Raw genomic sequence first — 23,339 nt, forward strand, 5'->3', positions numbered from 1 at the left:
AGCCTGGGTTACAAGAGCAGTAAAATCAAGCTGAATCTGCCTCCCACTGGTCGCAGTAAAGAATAACTGTGGTGAGAGGAGGGCAACCTGGTCTCAGAGCATTTCATATTATTCTGTACGTAAATCTGAGACGCTACATTTTGTATATGTTACGTTTCGTATGGTATGTATTCATTTGTGAATGTCCATCACCCATTCATATGACATGTTACGAATTTGCAAAACAGAAGATATGCTACGAATTCTAGCTAGGTGGCTAACGTTAGCTAGCTAGTTGAAGGGTTAGCTAAAAGGGTTAAGGTTTGGGGAAGGCTTAGCTAACATGCTAAGTAGTTTCAAAGTAGCTAAAAAGTAGTAAGTAGTTGAAAAGCTGGTAATTAGCAAAAATTCTGAAGTTGTCTGTGATGAGATTCAAACTCACAACCTTTGGGTTACTAGATGTTTGCATTAGACGCCCACCCATCCACTCCAACCAACTACACTACTTTTGTTTTTGCATTAAGTAATCATCGGTCTTATCTAACTGTAACAAACGTATCATTGTAATTTGAGTGTGCTGGATTTATACTATGTTACATCTAGTCTATGAGACCAGGCTGGGGAGGTAGGAGGGATCTGGTTCTGTATTGTGAGCTCTTTGGGAGTGGCAGTCTTGGTGGTCTGAGAGACTGGTGGTCTGTGACAAATCGGACACCGCTTTCTATCCCCCTGAAGCCCACTTCAATCCGGTTTGGCCCTGATCCAGCCCTGAATCACTCCCCTAAGCTGTGATACAGGAAAACCCAGAGAAACAGGCCTAAATCATACCTGTCAAACCCCCATGTGACGGGAAGCTAAGACCGACCAGGGAGGGAAAAGTCCAACATGAATTGTATCTATTTAAGATGGAGTTATGTGTTTTATACGTTTTATACGAGACTGTGGTTGCATAGGGATCTGCTGTGCATACATACACTACTTCCTTTTGACTTGAGTTAGGGCACAGTGGATTTATTAATTCACAGGCGTTCTGTAAAACCTGAGGAAGCGAGGCTTGACATGAGTAACTCAGACACAGTTTATTTGGGAAATGAAGCATGTCATTGAACAACAGTGTTATGTCCTATCAGGTTCCTATAACAGTTGAAATCTAAAACTAACAGTGTAAATCTCTGCTAAAGGCCTTGCCTGCAGTAGCCTACTAGTCATGATGTGGGGTAGATATCAGAAGAAACTGGTGCAAGGAGCTATAGCAGGACAGGCTCATTGTCATGGTTGGAATGGAATAAACGGAACGGTATCAAACAAGCATATGGAAATTACATGTTTGACTCCGTTCCATTAATTCCATTCTAGCAGTTACAATGAGCTCGTCCTCCTAGGTCCTCCCACCAGCCCAGAGAGAGTGATTCAGGCAATGGTGAGTATAGCTCTCTTCTCTCTCTCGCTTCTCATCGAGGCGGCGTCGGCAAAGAACATGATGTCCTCTTTGCTCTCGACCTCCCTCTGGAGAAACTGGAGACCAGCACTGTTGAACCACAGAACATCCAGGAGCAGAAGGCGAGATAAGTTTAACTTTGATAAGACTTGTGGATCACCGGCCTTTAGAGTAAATGTTTCTATATACTTTGATTGGACTTACCCTGAACTCTCAGACTTTAGAGATGGTGTTGCTTCTTAACTCGTATGTGACGGTTGGCAGCATGTGGTTACTGGAGATCTGGCCAAAGTGGACCCTGGAAAGATAAGGACCAACCAGCACAGTGAGGACAGACACAGACAGACATGAGGCTCATCTACTCGCAAGTGCCACAGAGACACCAGACACACACACACCTGTGTGACATGGAACCCAAACCGGCTGCGCGCGTGCGCCATCGTGCATAAATGTATTTTGCCCCCCCACACAACGCGATCACAACACGCAGGTTAAAATATCAAAACAAACTCTGAACCAATGACATTGATTTGGGGACAGTTCGAAAAGCATTAAACATGTATGGCAATTTAGCTAGTTAGCTTGCACTTGCTAGCCAATTTGTCCGATTTAGCTAGCTTGCTGTTGTTAGCTAATTTGTCCTGGGATATAAACAGTGAGTTGTTATTTTACCTGAACTGCACAAGGTCCTCTACTCCGACAAATTAATCCACACATAAAACGGCCAACCGAATAGTTTCTAGTCATCTCTCCTCCTTTCAGGCTTTTACATCGTTGAATTTATATGGTGATCCATCTAAACTTGCATAGTATTACCACGACAACCGGCAAAACAGTTCGTCTTTCAATCACCCACGTGGGTATAACCAATGAGGAGATGGCACGTGGGTACATGCATCTATAAACCAATGAGGAGATGGGAGAGGTAGGACTTTCAGCACAATCTGCATCAGAAATAGGAATGGCTTCTATTTTAGCCCTTGGTAACGCAGACGCTCGCGAGCAGTGTGGGTGCAATAATTGAATAACATGTACTTCAAAATTTATTTTGCGACGCACGTGACGTGTCTGGTCAGCATGTGAGGTTATTTGCATATCGTTGTGTCTGATGTAAACCTCTTATCTCCACAACAGAAACTTTTCAGGAAATTGAACAAATTACCATATTCTCCACATTAACAAACATACAATTATGAAACTTTAGAAGCTATTGTGAATACATTTTCTTGGTCTTAGTCATGAAATGTTCAGAGTACATAGCTTTATATATATATATATATATATATATATATATATGAAAAAATAGGAATATTAGCAAAAATGGAGTTAAGGTTTATCACAAATTGTGAGAAATGCAAACAACTGACTGACAAACACTTATGATTAGTGTAATGTTGTTTTTTAGCATGTCCATCGCCTCGAGAGGTCATCCTTCCAAATATAGTGTCATTGACTCGACTAGTGGAAGTCTGGAAAACTATAGTATTAGATTGTGCGTTTCAATGGAAGCGCCGGCTGTTAACATTCGCATTTTATTGGCCGTAAGTAGAAATGTAATTTTCCTTCAGGAGAGGCATTTCCTTGTTTTGTCCGTGCCTCTTTTCCTACTGTGTGCCGGACAACGTTTTAGTAGCTTCTGCAGCATTATCTTATCATACCTAGCTTGTTTCAAGTCAGAATTCTTCTTCGGAAACACCACCTCTGTTTGGAGCTCCACCCATGCAAAATAGCAACACATAACTAGTTTGAATCTAGACTCCACCCCTTTATATAATCATCCTAAAGGGAGAACTTCCCCAGGTTATCGCACCACTTGAGAAGCCTGCGTTGGAGGCTAGCATACCTGAGCAGAAAGAAGCGGCACACTAGCTCGACCTCCAGGCCATCCTGGACATAGCTGTTGAAGAGAGACAGCAGGTATGGGAAAAGCAGGACCAGCAGAGACACCTCCAGCTCACTGGAATGGGCATTCTTCATCACGTCCATGACATAGCGAGAGGGCTGCAAGGGAGGCAGAAGAGGATGTAGTTACAATGGTTACATGATCGATTAGTAAGGAACGGAACTAGTACCCTGGGCTATGCACGTATCATAATTTCAGGTGGAATTAAAAACTTACAGAAACGTTTCCAAAGCCACAAGGATAAGATTGACTTTAGGTGGAGGGAACTGTTTGGCGGCTGACTGGCAGGCTGATGCTCCTCCATTTTCCTTTTCTCTGATCTGTACAGCTCCAGAGCCTCCATGACAAGCTCAGCCTGAAGAGAGAGACATACGCACACAAGACAGAGACACACACACCATTATAAACTACACACATACAACCTCTCCATCGCTGCAGTCTAGTTACTTGACGTGGAGACTCACAGCTGTCATGACTGTCCTGTGAGGATCACAATGGGTCAGATCAGCTTGGAAATGGCTGACAATAACCAGACCTTCTCTCACCCGCAGAGTGGAGGAGGGATCTGGTGTGGGGGTTTTGACACCTCCACACCCTGTCGTAAATTTGAGGAGAAGACTTTCTTTATTCCCCTCCAGTATGAACAAAGGAATCTCTGTTTCACAGACTTTTCCCAACAAAACTCTAACTCGGTCAAACGTGAATACTGGAACAATATTTGTAACATAATGTGGCGTGGGGAGTGGTCAGCTATGGAAAACTAATGTAATATTGCTTTTCATTTTGTGATGTCATTAAAACCTGTATGGACAAAATACTGTAACTTGGAAAGTATATCCCCTTTATCTGTCAAGTTTCCATCCAATACATTGTGCATGTAGTATGAAAAATGTTTAAATTATTGTTGTTAAGATAGGAATGTGATTTTAGGAGGTATAAGAGAATCTATCTCCTATAAACTGTGCATAAGTAGATAGCCATGCCCCGAGTGAGGTCGGAGAGCGTGTCAGACAGACGGAGCTGTCCCCTTCGAGCCTTGGTAACGAAATGAACATTAGACCAGGAAACGTGAGGCGGGTAGCTACACGTTTGAAATGGTTGGTACTTTGAACCTCAACACGAGGTGAAGAAATAACCTCACCTTCCTTTAGACCAGAGAGACGGCAAGCTGCAGCTCATGTTCATCGTGGGTCAAATCCTGACTATCAACACGAGGAGGAAGAGGAAAACAAACCCTCTCAGACAATCACTAGTACAGCTGATTAGCTGTCCTGAGTAAAATATCTTGAACTCTTCAAACCATCCTACTACCCTTGTCAAATCATTGTAGTACGCTACTCTCATCACCTGACTGGAACCATCGGCACGGCTGGCTTATCTTCAAATAAGCAGCTTCAAGATCGAATGGAACAGAGTGAACTCTGAGGTTCTGTTCAGGACTACACGCCGGACAAAGACACCCACATGTAAATACATCCATGATTTCTTATTCCAAACGGGCGGCGGTTCGTGTGCAAACTATATGATTAATGTGAGAAGTCCTGAAATGTATCGACGATGAGTGTATTTTTCTCTCTCTCCATGTCGTTGGATAAAAAGCCATATTGTGAAAGTCCGCTAGGGACTTTTGTCTCATGTAGTAAGTGTGTATGTTTCTTCTGTGTTATTTTTTAGTTAGCTAGTAAATAAATAATTAAACCAATTTGTGTAGCACTGAATCATGAGCAAGGCTGGGGTTTTTGCAAATGCTTGAGTTTACAACTGTTCAGAATGATGATATGAGGTAATGATTAATAAGATGACTGTTTATAGATGTAATAGATATATACCTTAGAGTTTAATTCGGGAGATGGTAACTCTTTAAACAACCTCTTCCGTGGTGCCCCAAATCCTAATTAGTTAATTGTTACATGATTAATTTAAATTGGGTAACAATTAAACACAGTTAGATGATTTAAATAACAATAATCAGATTAATGAAAGTAAAGTCATGACACAGCTTTGACTGTATCTATGTTCTTCTTCGCCACTTGTGCTGCTTTTTGTCCCTACAGGAACCTGTGAGACACACGAGATATCAGTGAGAGTGAAACGGCACAGCGAAAACACACCTTTATACTTCCACTGTTTGAAATAAATAATAATAAATTAAGTCACTCCGATGGGAAAGGGCGCATTTAGGTCACATAATTGCTTGCCAATCATCAATATTCAACACATTTTTAATAATGGAACTCTAGGCCTCATCTCCATATAGGAAATGTAACAGCATGGGAGTGAATGTCACCTCTAGAGTCTGGATGTGCTCAAACTTGACTGCATCCCATTGTTTTATCTTATTTTCCTTCCCCGCTGTGAAGAACAGATGGTTTTGGGAACAAACTGAAGGTACATGACGCTGAGAAAAGAAAGAAGGAGAAGGAAAGCAGATGAGAAATGACAAAATGGCGACATGAAAGAGCAGATGGGGTGATGTCATCGGTCAGAGGTGGCTAACTAGGACAGTGTTTCTGAAACTAGAGATTAAATTAAATATTTTACTGGAAATGGGGAGAGTGAAGTCAACGTATATTAAATGATATCATTTGAGACCATTGGTAAAGCGTCCACATTAAGCTATTTACACTGACCATATGTCTGACGGCTTAGGACGATGTGTTCTGGCAGTATATTATATATTCATATTAACATTAGGATATACATTTTCTGTACCTGTCATCGTGGGCAAACATAGATCGGTGACAGTCCCCAAAATCCAGACCCCAGATCTTGACGTTTCTGTCTGCAGAACTGGTTGCTATCATGGCACTGTCCTGAGAGGTGGAGAAGAAGTAACATTCAGAGTCAAGACAGATTAGACACACATAACACAACTTTAACCATGCACATTCTATATTCATCTACCGTCACACATTACATTCGTTTTTAGTTGAGATTGGTTAGCAGATTGAGTACTGGTACTCACATGAGAGATGTCCAGGCACAGCACAGGGAGCTTGTGTCCATACAGAGAGAAGAAGAACTTGAGTGTGTCAGTGTAGAAGACCTTGCCGGTACAGTCCAGCAGGGAGACAGCCAATAATCTCTGATCAGGAGAATATTTCACACACGCAACACATCCTCATCCAGCTGCAGTGTACGCATGTGTTTCACCGTCAGCCTCCTGCAACACACACACACAAACACTTAGATCAGGGTCAACACAAACTCCAGTCAAGGGCTCACTCCATAGAAGCTCACCTCAATAACACCATGCAGCCTGGGATCACTAGTACCTGCCTGGACAACAGAACTTCTTTGCCTCTAGTATAAAACAGCATTATTGTGTTATTAACAGTATGTGAAACAAAAGGAATAAAGCTTGGCTTACTTCTGTGCAGCCTCTCCATCCTTAATCAGCTGAAACTCTGCCGTCACTATCCCCCTCTGAGGAAATAACATAATTACAGTCAAATAAACAGTCAGAGCAAATGGGAATGATTGTATTGTATGGGGGCAATTCCACGGTAAAGTAGTGATGCTGAGACTTTAAAATGTATGTCAAACAAAGTGCAGATGCCAAGTTTGGTAATGTAATTTTATTACCAAACTTTGCATCTGCAAACTGTTCTTCAAGTAAATGTGCTTTTGTAAAAAAAAAAAAAAAAATGTGGAAATTGTTCAAAGTAATCATTGTGCATAGAGTTGTATGGTTTGTTTAACTTTTAAATCATTGGTTTTTGTTTGACATACTGTACATTTTAAAGTAAGTCTCAGCATCACTCTGTAAATGTGGACTTGTCCATGGGCTTTTGTCTACAGATAAGGGGACCTTTGGAGTTGTAATGGAGATTGGCACTTTAGAAGATGAGATCCATGAACGCTCTACATGTATTGTGGATGATGTTGAACATGGACAGGCAGATCCTGACAGACAGACAGTACCTGATCAGGAGACGGACAGATGGTCTACAGAGCTCTGTTATGGGCATCGACAGTCTCCAGGAGGGTTCCTGATGCCAAGTCAAAGATCTGAATCTTACCACTTTGACAGGAGAGGAGAGAGACAGACTAGGTTAGCCCATAGACATTACATCTGTCCCACTATGGCGTCTGTGAGAGCATGGGCAGCGCCAACATGGCAAAAGTCCTCAATGGCACTGCTCATAATAAAACAGGCTTGGGCACTAGAGTCCTCTCTCGGTAAGCCTGAGTTCCACACAATAGTCCAATACTGGATAATGCACATCTGCAGTAGTTTGGTGTATGTTAGTGTGTGCATGCATGTGTGTTACCTTGGTTCCTAGGATGATCTGCATGTCTCCAGGGACGAACAGGGAGCAGAGGGCGTACTCACACGCCATGGTGCGGATCACCTGCAGGGTAGACCTGCGGCAGAGAGGAACTTCCTGTTACGACACCCAATCAGAATGAAGAAAACTTATGTGTCTAGGTGTCATAATATATGTAAACTTTTAAAGATGCTGGAAAGCCTAAAGCTTTAATGAACTAGATTTAACTTATACAGTGAAACCCCATGGTCAGGTCAATCCTAGCGCTGTGTGACCTGATGTTTCCACCTGTTCCGGACTTTGACAGTGTCCCCGGAGAGGCGGAAAGGACAGCAATGTTGTCTGAGCTGAAGGCCAATGTGCGGGCACCCTGGTCCCCCAGAGCGAGCCTGGAGGTCTTAGTGCCTGTGGGGTTCTTGTCACACGTCTTGAGGCTGTAAGTCTCCACTGTGTTGTTCTGGAGCAGCATGGCTACCTTCAACTCCCCACCCGCACACAGCAGGCAGTCCACCCATCTAGGATGTAAAGTGACACAAAATGTTGGTTGGTTGATTGAGTGTGTGAGAGTATGCATGCGTGTGTGTGTGTACCTAATCTTGGCCTTGATGGCCTTGATGTTGGTCAGTCTCACAATCTCATTTGCCAGTTTCCTCTCCACCACAGGCTCTGGGGCGTCCACCTCTGCACCCTGCACATCCCTACACGAGGGGGCAGCAGCACCTCATCTTTATATATCACAAATGTAATCAACATAACTGTATATATAAACATTTGAAGTATTTAGTTTGATTGGAATTAGATTCCACAGATATTTGACGAATGTCCCAACTTGAACTACATCTGCAGACTGGTTTTTGCCGTGGCTGTAGTGACAGCGTGATCTTTACTCTGTCTGCGACTTACCTGTCTTTCTTCTTGGCTCTCTTCAGCTTCTTGGCCATCACCCTCTCCACCTTGTCCTCCGGCAGCACACTGAACACCTCCAGCACCGCGTCAGAGCCCTGACGAAAGAGAGGGATTGGGAAAAGTAGGAAAGATCAGAGAAGGGAAGAATACACATCATGTTAGCGATCCGAGAAATGTATGACAATAAACCAAACACCGACCTCTATTGGACATTGTACTTACAAAGATTTTGTAAATATAATTTCACCTAATTGGTAGTTTAGCAGGTAGAATAGGGAACAATGAAACATTCAGGGACGTGAAGGTAATGAGGTCGAATACTGTTGAAGGCACTCTATTTAAAAGAAATGTATGTGAAACCACACTTTCTGCACTGTTGTTCAAATAAATCGTTTTATTTAGTATAGTATCGCTTATGCCTTAAGCATCCGAAATAATGCCATAGATTCGGTTTTAGAAAAATAGTAATCCTGAAAGCAAAACATGGAAGCATTATGTAAACCTGCTGGTGTTCCAACTGGCCCTATTAAAGTCAACGATTTACCGCTGAACCACGGAGTTTTGCTGAAAACAGTAAAGAGAAAAATGTATATTTGATAATCATTGGCTGCTGTATATTGTTGACCAGCAGATGTCCCTAATGTGCACTGTGAACCGATTATGAAGCGCCAAGGAATTAACCGTTTTTTAGCACAATTTTGTGAAAGCTCTGAAGTCTTCAGAAAGCTTAACGCTAACCTTAAATTAAGACCAAAAAGCTTATTTTTGTTTTCATTAATTTTTACGATATAGCCATATATATTTTTTGGGCTATGGTAACTAGTGGAAACCCGTTTTCTGTCTTCTGGGCACACGAGGAAGACCCTACTAATCAAACACATATGTAGTCGAACACAAACTATAGATTGATTATTTTTTTAAATACAGAAACAGATAGACACAGAGGCAGAAAATACGTATATTAAATATTTTGTTATGATTATTGTACTCTTGTTCAATTGCAATTGAACTATCGATCAGTCACATTAACTAGCTTTTGTATTTATTACATTCGTCTGTTTTATGGGGTTGCTTCTTGTGTTGTTGTTTATTTTATTACAAAATATCTCTGCTCTATGCCCTATATTTGACCGTATATCTAAATGCATACATTTACCTTCAATATAGAAAATGCTCTCGAGGATTTACTTACCGGTAGCTACAATTCTAATAGGTCCTCTGAGTGCTGTACTATGCGTTTTACACAAATGTTGGGATTTCTTGTACGTCCCTGGGCATTATTCCGGAAGGGATTGTTATGCGTGTTTGGGTTCTTTGTAGTGAATCAGCTGATCAGGAACTCACCAAAATATAGTAAACGTGACTGCGCGATGGGAATTGGCTTGATCAAATCAAGTTTTGCCATGTTTGTGATCATAACAAAATCATGAAGACTCACTGCATTCGATGCTCTTTGTAATTCAGTCCTGCTCGGAGTAGACAACATATTCGTGGACGAAGGAAAACGGGTAGGTTTAAATGTTTATTTTGATTACCCAACGTTAGCTAGATAAATATTTGATTTCCTTCCCCTTTTCGACATGCTACTATTTGCTGCCGTGCTAGCAGGTTATTTGCGAATCAAAGTGAAACGAAAGCAAATGCTGCACTGGTAATGTATGTGTGATGGTCAGCTGAGCTCGAGCTCCATGGTTGGTGATGACGACACATTTTATGTTCTCATTTGATGTTTTCCCTATAAATAGGGCCTATTTAACCGTTCAAATGGTAATAACATAATATGAGTAATGGAACACGCAAAAACACTAGAAAATGTTTGGCCATGCTTCAGTAAACACAAATATACTTTTTTTTTTAAGTTATGAAAATTAGCTAGTATATCTTTATCTTCATTCTGCATTTCATCGAGCCCTTATGGTCCATTCAAATTCCTAGTCAGACCTTGCTTGACATATTCACCAAATTTGCTCTAACTGCCACCTAACCTCCCAAAAATGCAATCAGAATATTCCAAAAATAATAAAATGTCTACTGACAAATTTGGCTTCTGCTATTTAGGTGATAGGCTTTATTTGGCAGGTTGTAGACTAGAAGTTACAGAAGTCCTGAAAACTGGTTAATGTATTACTGTCTAGAACTACAGTGAACAAAAATGTAAACGCAACACGTAAAGTGTTGGTTCCATGAACTGAAATAAAAGATCCAGCAACTTAACACAGCCATTAAAGAGGAGTGGGACAACATTCCACAGGCCACAATCAACAGCCTGATAAACACCATGCGAAGGAGATGTCGTGCGGCATGAGGCAAATGGTGATCACATCAGATACTGACTGGTTTTCTGATACATGCCTAGGGTTGCAAAGGGTCAGAAACTTTCCAGTAAATTAAGTTACGCCCTGGAATTTGGGGAATTTAGCTTAAATTCATTAAAAAAAGTTAGCTTATAACAGTTAACCTTTTTTTGTGGGATACACGTAAGGCAATTCTAGGTCTTGTGGCATATTTTGGTTAAACTATCCCCAATTCAATGGAATTGCAACCCTCTGCATGCACAGTGCATTCTTCCATCACATGTACAGCTGATTCTGAAGATCTTGCACTCTAATGAGATGCTATTGAGCCCACACTACTACACTGTCTGAGCCAAAGACTACATGCTTTCTGTTAAGTTTTGATTATAATACTGGGTGGGGTGAATATATTTTATATGACATACATGATTTTTTGTTAACTAGTGTGAAGGGTTGCGTCAATCGAATCTGGTATCAGGATAAAATGTGATTCAAAGTCACCGAATATACTTTAAGTAGTTTTATTTAACATAAGTGATAAATGGTAAATGCAATTTTCGTATATACGGGTTCACTGTATCACCACGCAGGGTAAAGCAGAGAACTGACAGAAATTGTACAGACATCTTCTTTTATACTGTGACAGATGTAGTTCCAACTTTAGAGTTGGCCTGTCACAGTAGAGACTTAGCGTGGTTTAAACTTGCTAGCCTATTGGTGGTGCCCAAGCTTGTCCCAGCCTCACAGCACACAGGATCCAGATATCCGGAAGTGTTTGTTTTGAAGTTTGAGCTGAGTTGTCGGTGACTACACTGCTCAGTTCCTGTTTTCTTGTTATTCAGCAATCACACTATGTTTTGTGATTAACATGTCCTATTTCTATAAGGCATATATTTTTGTTAAAAAGAGAACAAAACCATCCTTTACACTAGTAAATAGTAGCCTACAGCAAAGTGTGTTTAAATAATTTCTAACTTGTTAACAATTTCTGCTAGTTAGTTTTTGCTACCATGTGGGTTTTAGCTTGCTTGAGCCTGCTAATTGAGGAGTGTTAATTCACCTGTTGCCATACATGTTTCATTTTGAAACATTCTTCTTACAAAGGAGTTGTTTTATCTAACTGCTTAACTATTTATCTGTACTTGGAATTTTATTTTTTATGACATTTTTTACTCTGTTTTTTTCTAATCTTTACAGGGAAATACAACGGGCGCTATCTGATGTGTGCAGACATTTCACTGCAGCTAATGTAGAAGGAAAAGCTGTGTACATTTGCAAATACTGTGCCAAATGTTTTTATTTATTTTACCTTTATTTAACTAGGCAAGTCAGTTAACTTCTCTGCGCTACGGATCCCTTTAGCGGGATCATTTTCCTAAACAACCGCTGAATTGCAGGGAGCAAAATATTACTAACAATATTTATAATCATGCAATCACAAGTGAAATATACCAAAACACAGCTTAGCTTGTTGTTAATCCACCTATCGTGTCAGATTTTGAAAATATGCTTTGCAGCGAAAGCAATCCAAGCTTTTGTGAGTGTATCAATCAATGCTACAACAGCTAGCCTCAAATTAGCATGGTCCTTTGATAATCTTCGGATGTTTGCACTCACGAGACTCCCAGTTACACAACAAATGTTCTTTTGTTCGATAAATATTACTTTTATAACAAAAAAACACCATTTGGGTTGCGCGTTATGTTCAGAAAACCAAAGCCTCGTTCCGTTCGACGAAAATTCCAAAAAGTATCCATAATGGTCGTAGAAACATGTCAAATGTTTTTTATAATCAATCCTCAGGTTGTTTTTAACAAACATAATCGATAATATTTCAACCGGACCGTAACCTATTCAATAAAAGAGAAAAGAAAATGGAGAGCTACCCCTCTCGCGCGCAGGAACTAATCAGAGGACACCTGACTAGTTTTGAAAAATCTCGCTCATTTTTCAAAATAAAAGCCTGAAACTATGTCTAATGCCTGGTCACAGCCTGAGGAAGCCATTGGAAAGGAATCTGGTTGATACACCTTTAAATGGAAGAAAGACGGGCCAGGAAACACAGATAAATTAAATAAAAAAATAAAAAAATAGTAATACTTTTTTTTTTAAATCACTTCCAGGTTAGATTTTCTCAGGTTTTCGCCTGCAGAATCAGTTTTGTTATACTCACAGACAATATTTTGACAGTTTTGGAAACTTTGGAGTGTTTTCTATCCCAATCTGTAAATTATATGCATATTCTACGATCTGGACCTGAGAAATAGTCTGTTTACCTTGGGAACGTTATTTAAAAAAATAAATAATAATCTGACCCCTAGCGTCAAGAGGTTAAGAACAAATTCTTATTTTCAATGACGGCCTAGGAACATTGGGTTAACTGCCTTGTTCACGGGCAGAACGATAGATTTTTAACTTGTCCGCTCAGGGATTCGATCTTGCAACCTTTCATTTACTAGTCCAACGCTCTAACCACTAGACTACCTGCTGCCCCGGCAGAGATGCAGAATCATCTGGCCAAGTGCATAAAGTTCCCTCAGCGCTCACAACAAGCATCTTCTGACAAAAGTCGCTCTACTTCTATTCGAGGTGAAAATGATGTATAAGACACCTTATCGATAGCAACAGCTCATGGTCCTCCTGGAATCAGAAGGTTTTTTGACTCCATGGAGGAACGTAGTCAGAGAAATGCTGATGAATGTCTTGCTCGAGCTGCGTATGCAACTGCTTCACCGCTGATGCTCACAGGCAATCAAATCAAATGTATTTATATAGCCCTTCTTAGATCAGCTGATATCTCAAAGTGCTGTACAGAAACCCAGCCTAAAACCCCAAACAGCAAGCAATACAGGTGTAGACGCATGGTGGCTAGGAAAAACTCCCTAGAAAGGCCAAAACCTACGAAGAAACCTAGAGAGGAACCAGGCTATGAGGGGTGGCCAAGTCCTCTTCTAGCTGTGCCGGGTGAAGATTATAACAGAACATGGCCAAGATGTTCAAATGTTCATAAATGATCAGCATGGTCAAATAATAATAATCACAGTAGTTGCCGAGGGTGCAACAGGTCAGCACTGCAGGAGTAAATGTCAGTTGGCTTTTCATAGCCGATTATTGAGAGTATCTCTACTGCTCCTGCTGTCTCTAGAGAGTTGAAAACAGCAGGTCTGGGACAGGTAGCACGTCCGGTGAACAGGGTTCCATAGCCGCAGGCAGAACAGTTGAAACTGGAGCAGCAGCACGGCCAGGTGGACTGGACAACAAGGAGTCATCATGCCAGGTATTCCTGAGGCATGGTCCTAGGGATCAGGTCCTCCGAGAGAGCGAAAGACAGAAAGAGAGAATTAGAGAGAGCATACTTAAATCCACACAGGACACCGGATAAGACAGGAGAAATACTCCAGATATAACAGACTGACCCTAGCCCCCCGACACAAACTACTGCAGCATAAATGCTGGAGCCTGAGACAGGAGGGGTCAGGAGACACTGTGGCCCCATCTGATGATGCCCCCGGACAGGGCCAAACAGGCAGGATATAACCCCACCCACTTTGCCAAAGCACAGCCCCCACACCACTAGAGGGATACCTTCAACCACCAACTTACCATCCTGAGACAAGGCCGAGTATAGCCCACAAAGATCTCCGCCACGGCACAACCCAAGGGGGGGCGCCAACCCAGACAGGAAGACCACGTCAGTGACTCAACCCACTCAAGTGACGCACCCCTCCTAGGGACGGTATGGAAGAGTACCAGTAAGCCAGTGACTCAGCCCCTGTAATAGGGTTAGAGGCAGAGAATCCCAGTGGAGAGAGGGGAACCGGCCAGGCAGAGACAGCAAGGGCGGTTTGCTGCTCCAGTGCCTTTCCATTCACTTTCACACTCCTGGGCAGACTACACTCAATCATAGGACCTACTGAAGATTTGAGTCTTCAATAAAGACTTAAAGGTTGAGACCGAGTCTGCGTCTCTCACATGGGTAGGCAGACCATTCCATAAAAATGGAGCTCTGTAGGAGAAAGCCCTGCCTCCAGCTGTTTGCTTAGAAATTCTAGGGACAACCTAGGAAGCCTGCGTCTTGTGACCGTAGCATATGTGTAGGTATGTACAGCAGGACCAAATCGGAAAGATGGGTAGGAGCGAGCCCATGTAATGCTTTGTAGGTTAGCAGTAAAACCTTGAAATCAGCCCTTGCCTTAACAGGAAGCCAGTGTAGGGAGGCTAGCACTGGAGTAATATGATCAAATTTTTTGGTTCTAGTCAGGATTCTAGCAGCCGTATTTAGCACTAACTGAAGTTTATTTAGTGCTTAATCCGGGTAGCTGGAAAGTAGAGCATTGCAGTAGTCTAACCTAGAAGTAACAAAAGCATGGATTAATTTTTCTGCATAATTTTTGGACAGAGAATTTCTGATTTTTGCAATGTTACGTAGATGTCCTTGAAACAGTTTTGATATGTTCGTCAAAAGAGAGATCCGGGTCCAGAGTAACGCCGAGGTCCTTCACAGTTTTAGTTGAGACGACTGTACAACCATCAAGATTAATTGTCAGATTCAGCAGTGAAAGTTAACATTTATGTTTTCGAATGACATCCCCAAGAGGTAAAATATATGTTCTTCACCCAGCATACACCCTTCCAACCAGACATGCTTTATCTACTCATTTGCTGGATGCAGAGTTCAACAGAGTTCAAGTGAAGGTCAAGCAAATCATAGAGAAAGCAGACTGTATTGTAATCCTCTCTGATGGGTGGTCAAATGTTTGTGGGCAAGGAATAATTAACTACATCATCTCCACCCCTCAACCAGTATTCTACAAGAGCACAGACACAAGGACCTTGGACCACAGAAGGTATTTGCACTGGTGACAGACAATGCTGCGAACATGAAGACTGCTTGGTCTAAAGTGGAGGAGTCCTACCCTCACATCACACCCATTGGCTGTGCTGCTCATGCATTGAATCTGCTCCTCAAGGACATCGTGGCACTGAACAATGGATACACTCTACAAGAGAGCCAAGGAAATGGTTAGGTATGTGAAGGGTCATCAAGTTACAGCAGCAATCTACCTCACCAAGCAAAGTGAGAAGAATAAGAGCACCACATTGAAGCTGCCCAGCAACACCTGTTGGGGTGGTGTTGTCATCATATTTGACAGTCTCCTGGGGGGGAAGAAGTCTCTCCAAGAAATGGCTGTATCACAGTCTGCTGATATGGACAGCCCCATCAAGAGGATCCTCCTGGATGACGTATTTTGGGAGAGAGTGGTAAGCAGCCTGAAACCCCTGAAACCTATAGCAGTAGCCATTGCACGGATTGAGGGAGACAATGCCATCCTGTCTGACGTTCAGACTCTGCTTGCAGATGTAAGATAAGAAATCCGTACTGCCCTGCCCACTTCACTGTTGCTCCAAGCAGTTCTGAAATGTATCAAAAAGCGTGAAGACTTCTTCCTGAAGCCCATACATGTCGCAGCGTACATGTTGGACCCCAAGTATGCTGGCAAGAGCATCCTGTCTGGTGCAGAGATCAACAAGGTCTATGGTGTCATCACTACCGTGTCTCGCCACCTTGGCCTGGATGAGGGTGAGGTTTTTGGCAGTCTGGTGAAGTACATTTCCAAGCAAGGGCTTTGGGATGGAGATGCAATATGGCAGTCGTGCCAACATATCTCATCAGCCACCTGGTGGAAGGGACTTTGTGGATCTAAGAATCTTTCCCCTGTTGCCTCCATCATCCTCCAAATCCCAGCAACATCAGCCGCCTCTGAGCGCAACTGGCCCTTGTTTGGGAACACACACACCAAAGCACACAACAGGCTGACCAATACAAGGGTTGAAAAATTGGTGGCCATCCGGGCAAATTTTAAGCTTTTTGAGCCTAACAACGAGCCATCCTCAACAAGGTTGGAAAGTGACAGTGAAGATGAGGCCTCAGTCTGATGTGCAAGAGGTGGACATTAAAGAGGTCCAGGGAGAAGACATAGAAGCCTGAGAGGAAGACAACCAATTTCAAGTCGAAACTAAATCGTTTTATTTATTGATTTTGGAAGGATTTAATCATTTGCAATTATGTCTACTTATAAGGTAAACGGTTTATGTTTCTGTCTCCATATGATATGGTAATATATTCAATGCTAAAAACATTTACATTTAAAAGGTATTAATATTAATTCTGATATATTCCTGTGGAAAGTTTCCACCTCTGAATATTCCCCAAAATGTGCAACCCTACCCACGCCCCTACTTTTGTGACCAACAGACGCATAACCCATAACTATATTCCCAGTCATGTGAAATCCATAGATTAGAGCCTAATGAATTTATTGAAATAAACTGATTTCCGTATATGATCTGTAAAAATCTTTGAAAATGTTGCATTTTATTTTTGTTCGGTGTATTTTTAATCTGTCAGAACAAAGCCTTTCTTTCATTGTGTTAAAAGGCTTTTGCTCTACAAAATGGGTTGTTATTGCTGCTTTTAACCTACTGAATGATGAACACTGAAACCACCAGACCATTTGTAAACACAAATGTATTCACCACTTGCGACTGTCTGCTAGTCTTTGTCATAACTGCTCCTATTTGGCTCCTGGACAGTGGACACTGATATATGCACTTTAATGTCTTTCTCTGGCTTTGTTTGCAGTGGGGAGCATTGAGGTGTAGGCCAGCGAAGTGCAGGAATGGATCCTCTGGGAGCACGCTCTCAGTTTGTGGAGGTACAGACTCTGTCCACCTGGGAGCGGCAGCCAGACCCTGAGGGAGAAGAGACAGAGAAGGAGTACACCGACAGCCTGGTCAGCCAGGAGGCCTTCCCCTCCCCTTTTCCCTACAGAGAGGACATCAACAGGAAGATAGTGCTTTAGTGAGTACGCACACTGACTGGACCTCTATCTCTAATACCACTTCGCTATCATTTGGTATATTTTGCTCTCTCGCATTCTTTTATTTCTTTCTATCTCGGGGGTCTCTCATTTTCTCATACATTCATAATCGTCAAACTCTTATCAAATGCCTTTGTTGACAGCAATAAGGTCTCTCAAGTTGAATCCCTGGCTTCTTGTGCCTTGTGATTCTGTTATTGCTCCATGCACTACTCTCTCTCTCTCCACATGGGCATTCTAGACCCTACCTCATAAATCCTCTTTGTGGAGCGAGGCTGAGCACATGATGTGTCCAGAGGTTCCACTAGTAGGAGTCTCTCAGTAAGACCTTTGTACCCAGGTGGCCTCAAGCCCTCTTCACATTCCTGCTGTTGTTAAAGGAACAGACTGGACTGAACTAAGGCCTTTTTACACAGGTCTTAGGAAAATCACTTTTCTGTTCCTGATTTGTCAGCATTTTCAGGACTTGACACAGTGTCTTGATTGACTTGCACTCCCTTTGCACAAGGATCAACAATGATCACCCCAAGTGCAGGGGTAAAAGTTCTCAGTCACTGCGATGGATTTTCGTCATATGGATTTTTTGTGAAGATTTTTGTTTTTAGGATCTATGTATTTTTTGAATTGAAAAGGACTGGGATTGGGCAAACTCTGTTTAATACATATACAAAATGATCCTTTTTCCCTAAAGATATGATGGTCATTACTTTTTTTACATGAAAGGGGTGCTTAACTTGGCCCCGCAGACAATCGATCTGAGCTCGACTTAAGTTTCATTCATGGGGTTTATTTTTGCTTTAACCCCTGCAGGTGTGTACAACAAGGCCTACACTGTACAACAAGGCCACTTAGCTTGTTCACAGCCAACCTTTTTGAGGTCGTACTGCTGTGATTATGCCGATGTAGTGAGGAATAAATCATTATGACTTGTCCATTGGCTGTTTGCTAGCTCCAGCATTTAAGTGAAGTGAAACATCACTGTAAACCTGATCATATTTCTTTGCTGTTTCAGTAGCTCGGCTGTCTACTGATCTGCACTCCAGTGGCAAGGTTGTCATAGGCTTATTTCTCAATGACTGAAGACTAAGGATGTCATGACTCAGTACCAACTTAACTGCTTGAGTAGTTCCCCTTTTAGACTTTGACAAAGCAGGGCTCTACGCTGACCTTTTTTACAAGGAGCATGTGTGCGCCTAAGTTGAAAAATGTAAGCGCACACAAAGCAATTTAGGAGCAAAGTGACAAATATTTGAGGTGTTACAGATAGAATCCTTAATTTTTCTAGGCACACTGGTGCTCCTAAATACAAATTCCAGGTCGCACAGTAAAATATTTAGCCGCATAAGCGAGTAAAATGGTCGCACTGTAGAGCCCTGCAAAGCCCTGTGGGAAGGATCTTAAATCGGTAAACACACCTGTAGTCAAACTTAAACTGTTGTGTAAATCATCCATAAATGTCAAAGGGAGATACGCAAGCTCCAACCTCATACTGTACGACCAATACAGAGTTAAAATATCTAACCCTCTCTTTCTACTGTCTCCTCTCAAGTAATGGCGACGTGGCCCTGCTGAACTGCACAGCGATTGTCAACACGAGTAACGAGACTCTGACGGACAAAAACCCCATCTCTGAGAGCATCCTCTTACACGCTGGGCCTGAGCTTCGAGATGAGCTGCTCAAACTGAACGGTAGGGGGCACCACTGAGTTATCAGGTCAAGGACAACATGTCTGGATTGCACTTAGTCGGCAAAAAACAAGAGAAAATATTTTCACATGGATGAGGTACTATATCAACTTGATCAATCAGAATGCTTATTTTCGTTGTCCAACTTCTCCTATTGGTTTGTGTCTACTGAACATGACCTTGTGTTATGCTGTCAAAATTAATGTAATGTGTTAACATCATGTGAGCACTGGAGACAAATGCATTACTGCCAGCTTTTTATACCACTTGCTAATATTCAAACGGGGGGAAAAAGTGTTAGATTGGGTCTTGTTGCTATGTGTGTTGCTATGCTAATCCCTTTCAAGGCTGTGTTCATGGTGAAGAATGTTATATTTGTGTGTTCTGTGTGGGATATACTCTTGTATTACCTGTATGTGTGTATGTGTTTATCCACAGGATGTCGGACAGGCGAGGCGAAAATGACCAAAGGCTTTAACCTGGCGGCACGCTTTATTATCCACACGGTGGGCCCCAAGTACAAAGCCAAGTACAGGACGGCTGCTGAGAGCTCACTGTACAGCTGCTATAGGAACGTAATGCAGCTCGCCAAGTAAGACATTAACTCATCATTAGTCTACATGAAGTTGACTGTATTGCATAAGTACAACACAGTGTTCTATGTGTTCCACCTCGTGTTCATTTGGCTAGCTGCTTTCCGCTAGGTGTGACTGGAACAGCAGGCCTGTTGATTACATCACAGCTTGTTCACACACACACACACACACACACACACACACACACACACACACACACACACACACACACACACACACACGTGTTTACTCCCCACATAACACGTCTGTGTGGAGCGCGAGGTGCTCCCTTACTGCCCATTAACCTCATGTTTTTTGTAAAAACAATTTACTGTGTTTGTGGTGTGTACTGTACTGTCAATTGAATGGGGTTTGTGGTGTGTACTGTACTGTCAATTGAATGGGGTTTGTGGTGTGTACTGTACTGTCAATTGAATGGGGTTTGTGGTGTGTACTGTACTGTCAATTGAATGGGGTTTGTGGTGTGTACTGTACTGTCAATTGAATGGGGTTTGTGGTGTGTACTGTACTGTCAATTGAATGGGGTTTGTGGTGTGTACTGTACTGTCAATTGAATGGGGTTTGTGGTGTGTACTGTACTGTCAATTGAATGGGGTTTGTGGTGTGTACTGTACTGTCAATTGAATGGGGTTTGTGGTGTGTACTGTACTGTCAATTGAATGGGGTTTGTGGTGTGTACTGTTAGTATGTGGAGTTGTGTGAGAGCTGATGTTTGTGTCTCTGCAGAGAGCAGGCCATGGCATCTGTGGCCTTCTGTGTGGTAAGCACAACTAAGAGAGGATACGCACTAGAGGACGCCACACACATCGCCTTCAGTAAGACACACACACTGCACACATTCACTAATAATGATCTCTCATACAGTAGCGTACAGTTCACCATGTCACATCATTTTAAGTAGCTCATATGTGGCTGTCAACTTTTTTTTTGTTGTTGAAATTTTGCAGGATGAAATCTCTTGAGATGCATCTCGTTTTCAAGAGTATCCAAATTAAATAGACTAAAACAAACAAACAATACTTAGAAAAAATAATATGGCAACTACTAACAATAACAATTAACTAATAAAATTTTATTAAACTTACATTAACAGAAAATTAAAAGTTGTAGATCTACAAATACAACTAATAAAAACAACTGCTACCAATATCAATTCAACTACCTATACAACTAATACAACTACCAATACAACTACTGCTACAACTACCAATACAACCCCCCCAAGGGGTGTAGAGAACATTTTGCATTTTTATAACACATTTCATGCAATTCTACTCATTTTGCCATGGGGTGGAGAGAAAAATATACTGGGTATATATATTTATTTTTTGTCTTTGGAAATTGGCTGCCAGTTTCCCATCCCTGACATGTATATATGCATGCATGCATACAAATACTGAACAAAAATATAAACGCAACATGTAAAGTGTTGGTCCCATAATTCATGAGCTGAAGTAAAAGATCCCATAAATGTTCCGTATGCACAAAAAGTTTATTTCTCTCAAATGTTGTGCACAAATTTGTTTACATCCCTGTTAGTGAGCATTTCTCTTTTGCCAAGATACTCCATCCACCTGACAGGTGTGGCATATCAAGAATCTGATTAAACAGCATGATCATCACACAGGTGCACCTTGTGCTGGGGACAATAAAAAGGCCACTCTAAAATGTGCAGTTTTGTCACACAACACAATGCAACAGCTGTCTCACGTTTTGAGTGTGTGTGCAATTGGCATGCTGACTGCAAGAATGTCCACCAGAGCTGTTGCCAGAGAATTTAATGTTCATTTCTCTACCATAAGCCGCCTCCAACATCGTTTTTAAGAGAATTTGGCATTACGTCCAACCGGCTCACAACCGCAGACCACATGTAACCACGCCAGCCCAGGACCTCCACATCGTCTGATACCAGCCTCCCGGACAGCTAATGAAACTGAGGAGTATTTCTGTTTATTTAAATAGACTGATTTCCTTATATGAACTCGTTGAAAAAATTGTTGCGTTATGTATTTTTGTTCTGTGTGTGTGTGTGTGTATATATATATATATATATAAAAAGTATTTAGTCAGCCACCAATTGTGCAAATTCTCCCACTTAAAAAGATGAGAGAGGCCTGTAATTTTCATCATAGGTACACTTCAACTATGTTCAGACAAAATGAGGAGAAAAAATCCAGAAAATCACATTGTAGGATTTTAAATTAATTTATTTGCAAATTATGGTGGAAAATAAGTATTTGGTCACCTACAAACAAGCAAGATTTCTGGCTCTCACAGACCTGTAACTTCTTCTTTAAGAAGCTCCTCTGTCCTCCACTCGTTACCTGTATTAATGGCACCTGTTTGAACTTGTTATCAGTATAAAAGACACCTGTCCACAACCTCAAACAGTCACACTCCAAACTCCACTATGGCCAAGACCAAAGAGCTGTCAAAGGGCACCAGAAACAAAATTGTAGACCTGCACTAGGCTGGGAAGACTGAATCTGCAATAGGTAAGCACCTTGGTTTGAAGAAATCAACTTTGGGAGCAATTATTAGGAAATGGAAGACATACAAGACCACTGATAATCTCCCTCGATCTGGGGCTCCACGCAAGATCTCACCCCGTGGGCTCAAAATGATCACAAGAACAGCAACAGCCCCAAAATATCACTGCTCTAGAGGAGATCTGCATGGAGGAATGGGCCAAAATACCAGCAACAGTGTGTGAAAACCTTGTGAAGACTTACAGAAGACGTTTGACCTCTGTCATTGCCAACAAAGGGTATATAACAAAGTATTGAGAAACTTTTGTTATTGACCAAATACTTATTTTCCACCATAATTTGCAAATTAATTAATTAAAAATCCTCAATGTGATTTTCTGGATTTTATTTTCTCATTTTGTCTGTCATAGTTGAAGTGTACCTATGATGAAAATTACAGGCCTCTCTCATCTTTTTAAGTGGGAAAACTTGCACAATTGGTGGTTGACTAAATACTTTTTGCCCCACTGTGTATACATATAAATCTCCACATGGTGATGTTTTTGTTAGTTAAAAACAGTTTGTTCTTCACATTTAAAAAAGGGTACTGATTTCTATAGGTAAATGATTCCTGTCAGTTTGTATCTGAAAGATCTTATGTCAATCTCATGAAGTACCGTTAGCATTTGTAAATGCTGCTGTTGTCGAAAGCAGTACTGTGAGTCTTGTATCGTTAGGTGTTCCTTAATATATAAACAGGGACATTTTTTAAGTTGATACATTTCAAAATAAATTGGTACCAATGCAGTTGTCTTCTGCTTGAATAAGTGATTCATACATTGTTTAATGATGTGTCTTACAATTGCATCCAATAATGAATCGGCAAAGATTTGTTATTTATTAATTAATTTATCTAA

General features: G+C 41.5%; 1 protein-coding gene and 1 pseudogene across 1 annotated transcript in view; one reads left to right on the plus strand and one right to left on the minus strand.

Annotated features, from left to right (window-relative positions):
- Window positions 1-1,043: 1,043 nt before the first annotated feature.
- Window positions 1,044-9,775, minus strand: LOC129821587 (WD repeat-containing protein 3-like; annotated as a pseudogene).
- The window catches only part of LOC129820986 (ganglioside-induced differentiation-associated protein 2-like), a 43,300-nt gene continuing 29,640 nt past the window's right edge, over window positions 9,680-23,339 (plus strand). The window contains exons 1-5 of the mRNA XM_055878172.1: window positions 9,680-10,005; window positions 17,435-17,653; window positions 19,222-19,361; window positions 19,797-19,950; window positions 20,681-20,769. Of these exons, the coding sequence (XP_055734147.1) occupies window positions 17,472-17,653; window positions 19,222-19,361; window positions 19,797-19,950; window positions 20,681-20,769 (565 nt within the window). The 5' untranslated portion in view covers window positions 9,680-10,005; window positions 17,435-17,471. The remainder of the gene's footprint in view (window positions 10,006-17,434; window positions 17,654-19,221; window positions 19,362-19,796; window positions 19,951-20,680; window positions 20,770-23,339) is intronic.

The sequence above is a fragment of the Salvelinus fontinalis genome, chromosome 23, assembly GCF_029448725.1.
Source record: "Salvelinus fontinalis isolate EN_2023a chromosome 23, ASM2944872v1, whole genome shotgun sequence".
Lineage (NCBI taxonomy): Eukaryota > Metazoa > Chordata > Actinopteri > Salmoniformes > Salmonidae > Salvelinus > Salvelinus fontinalis.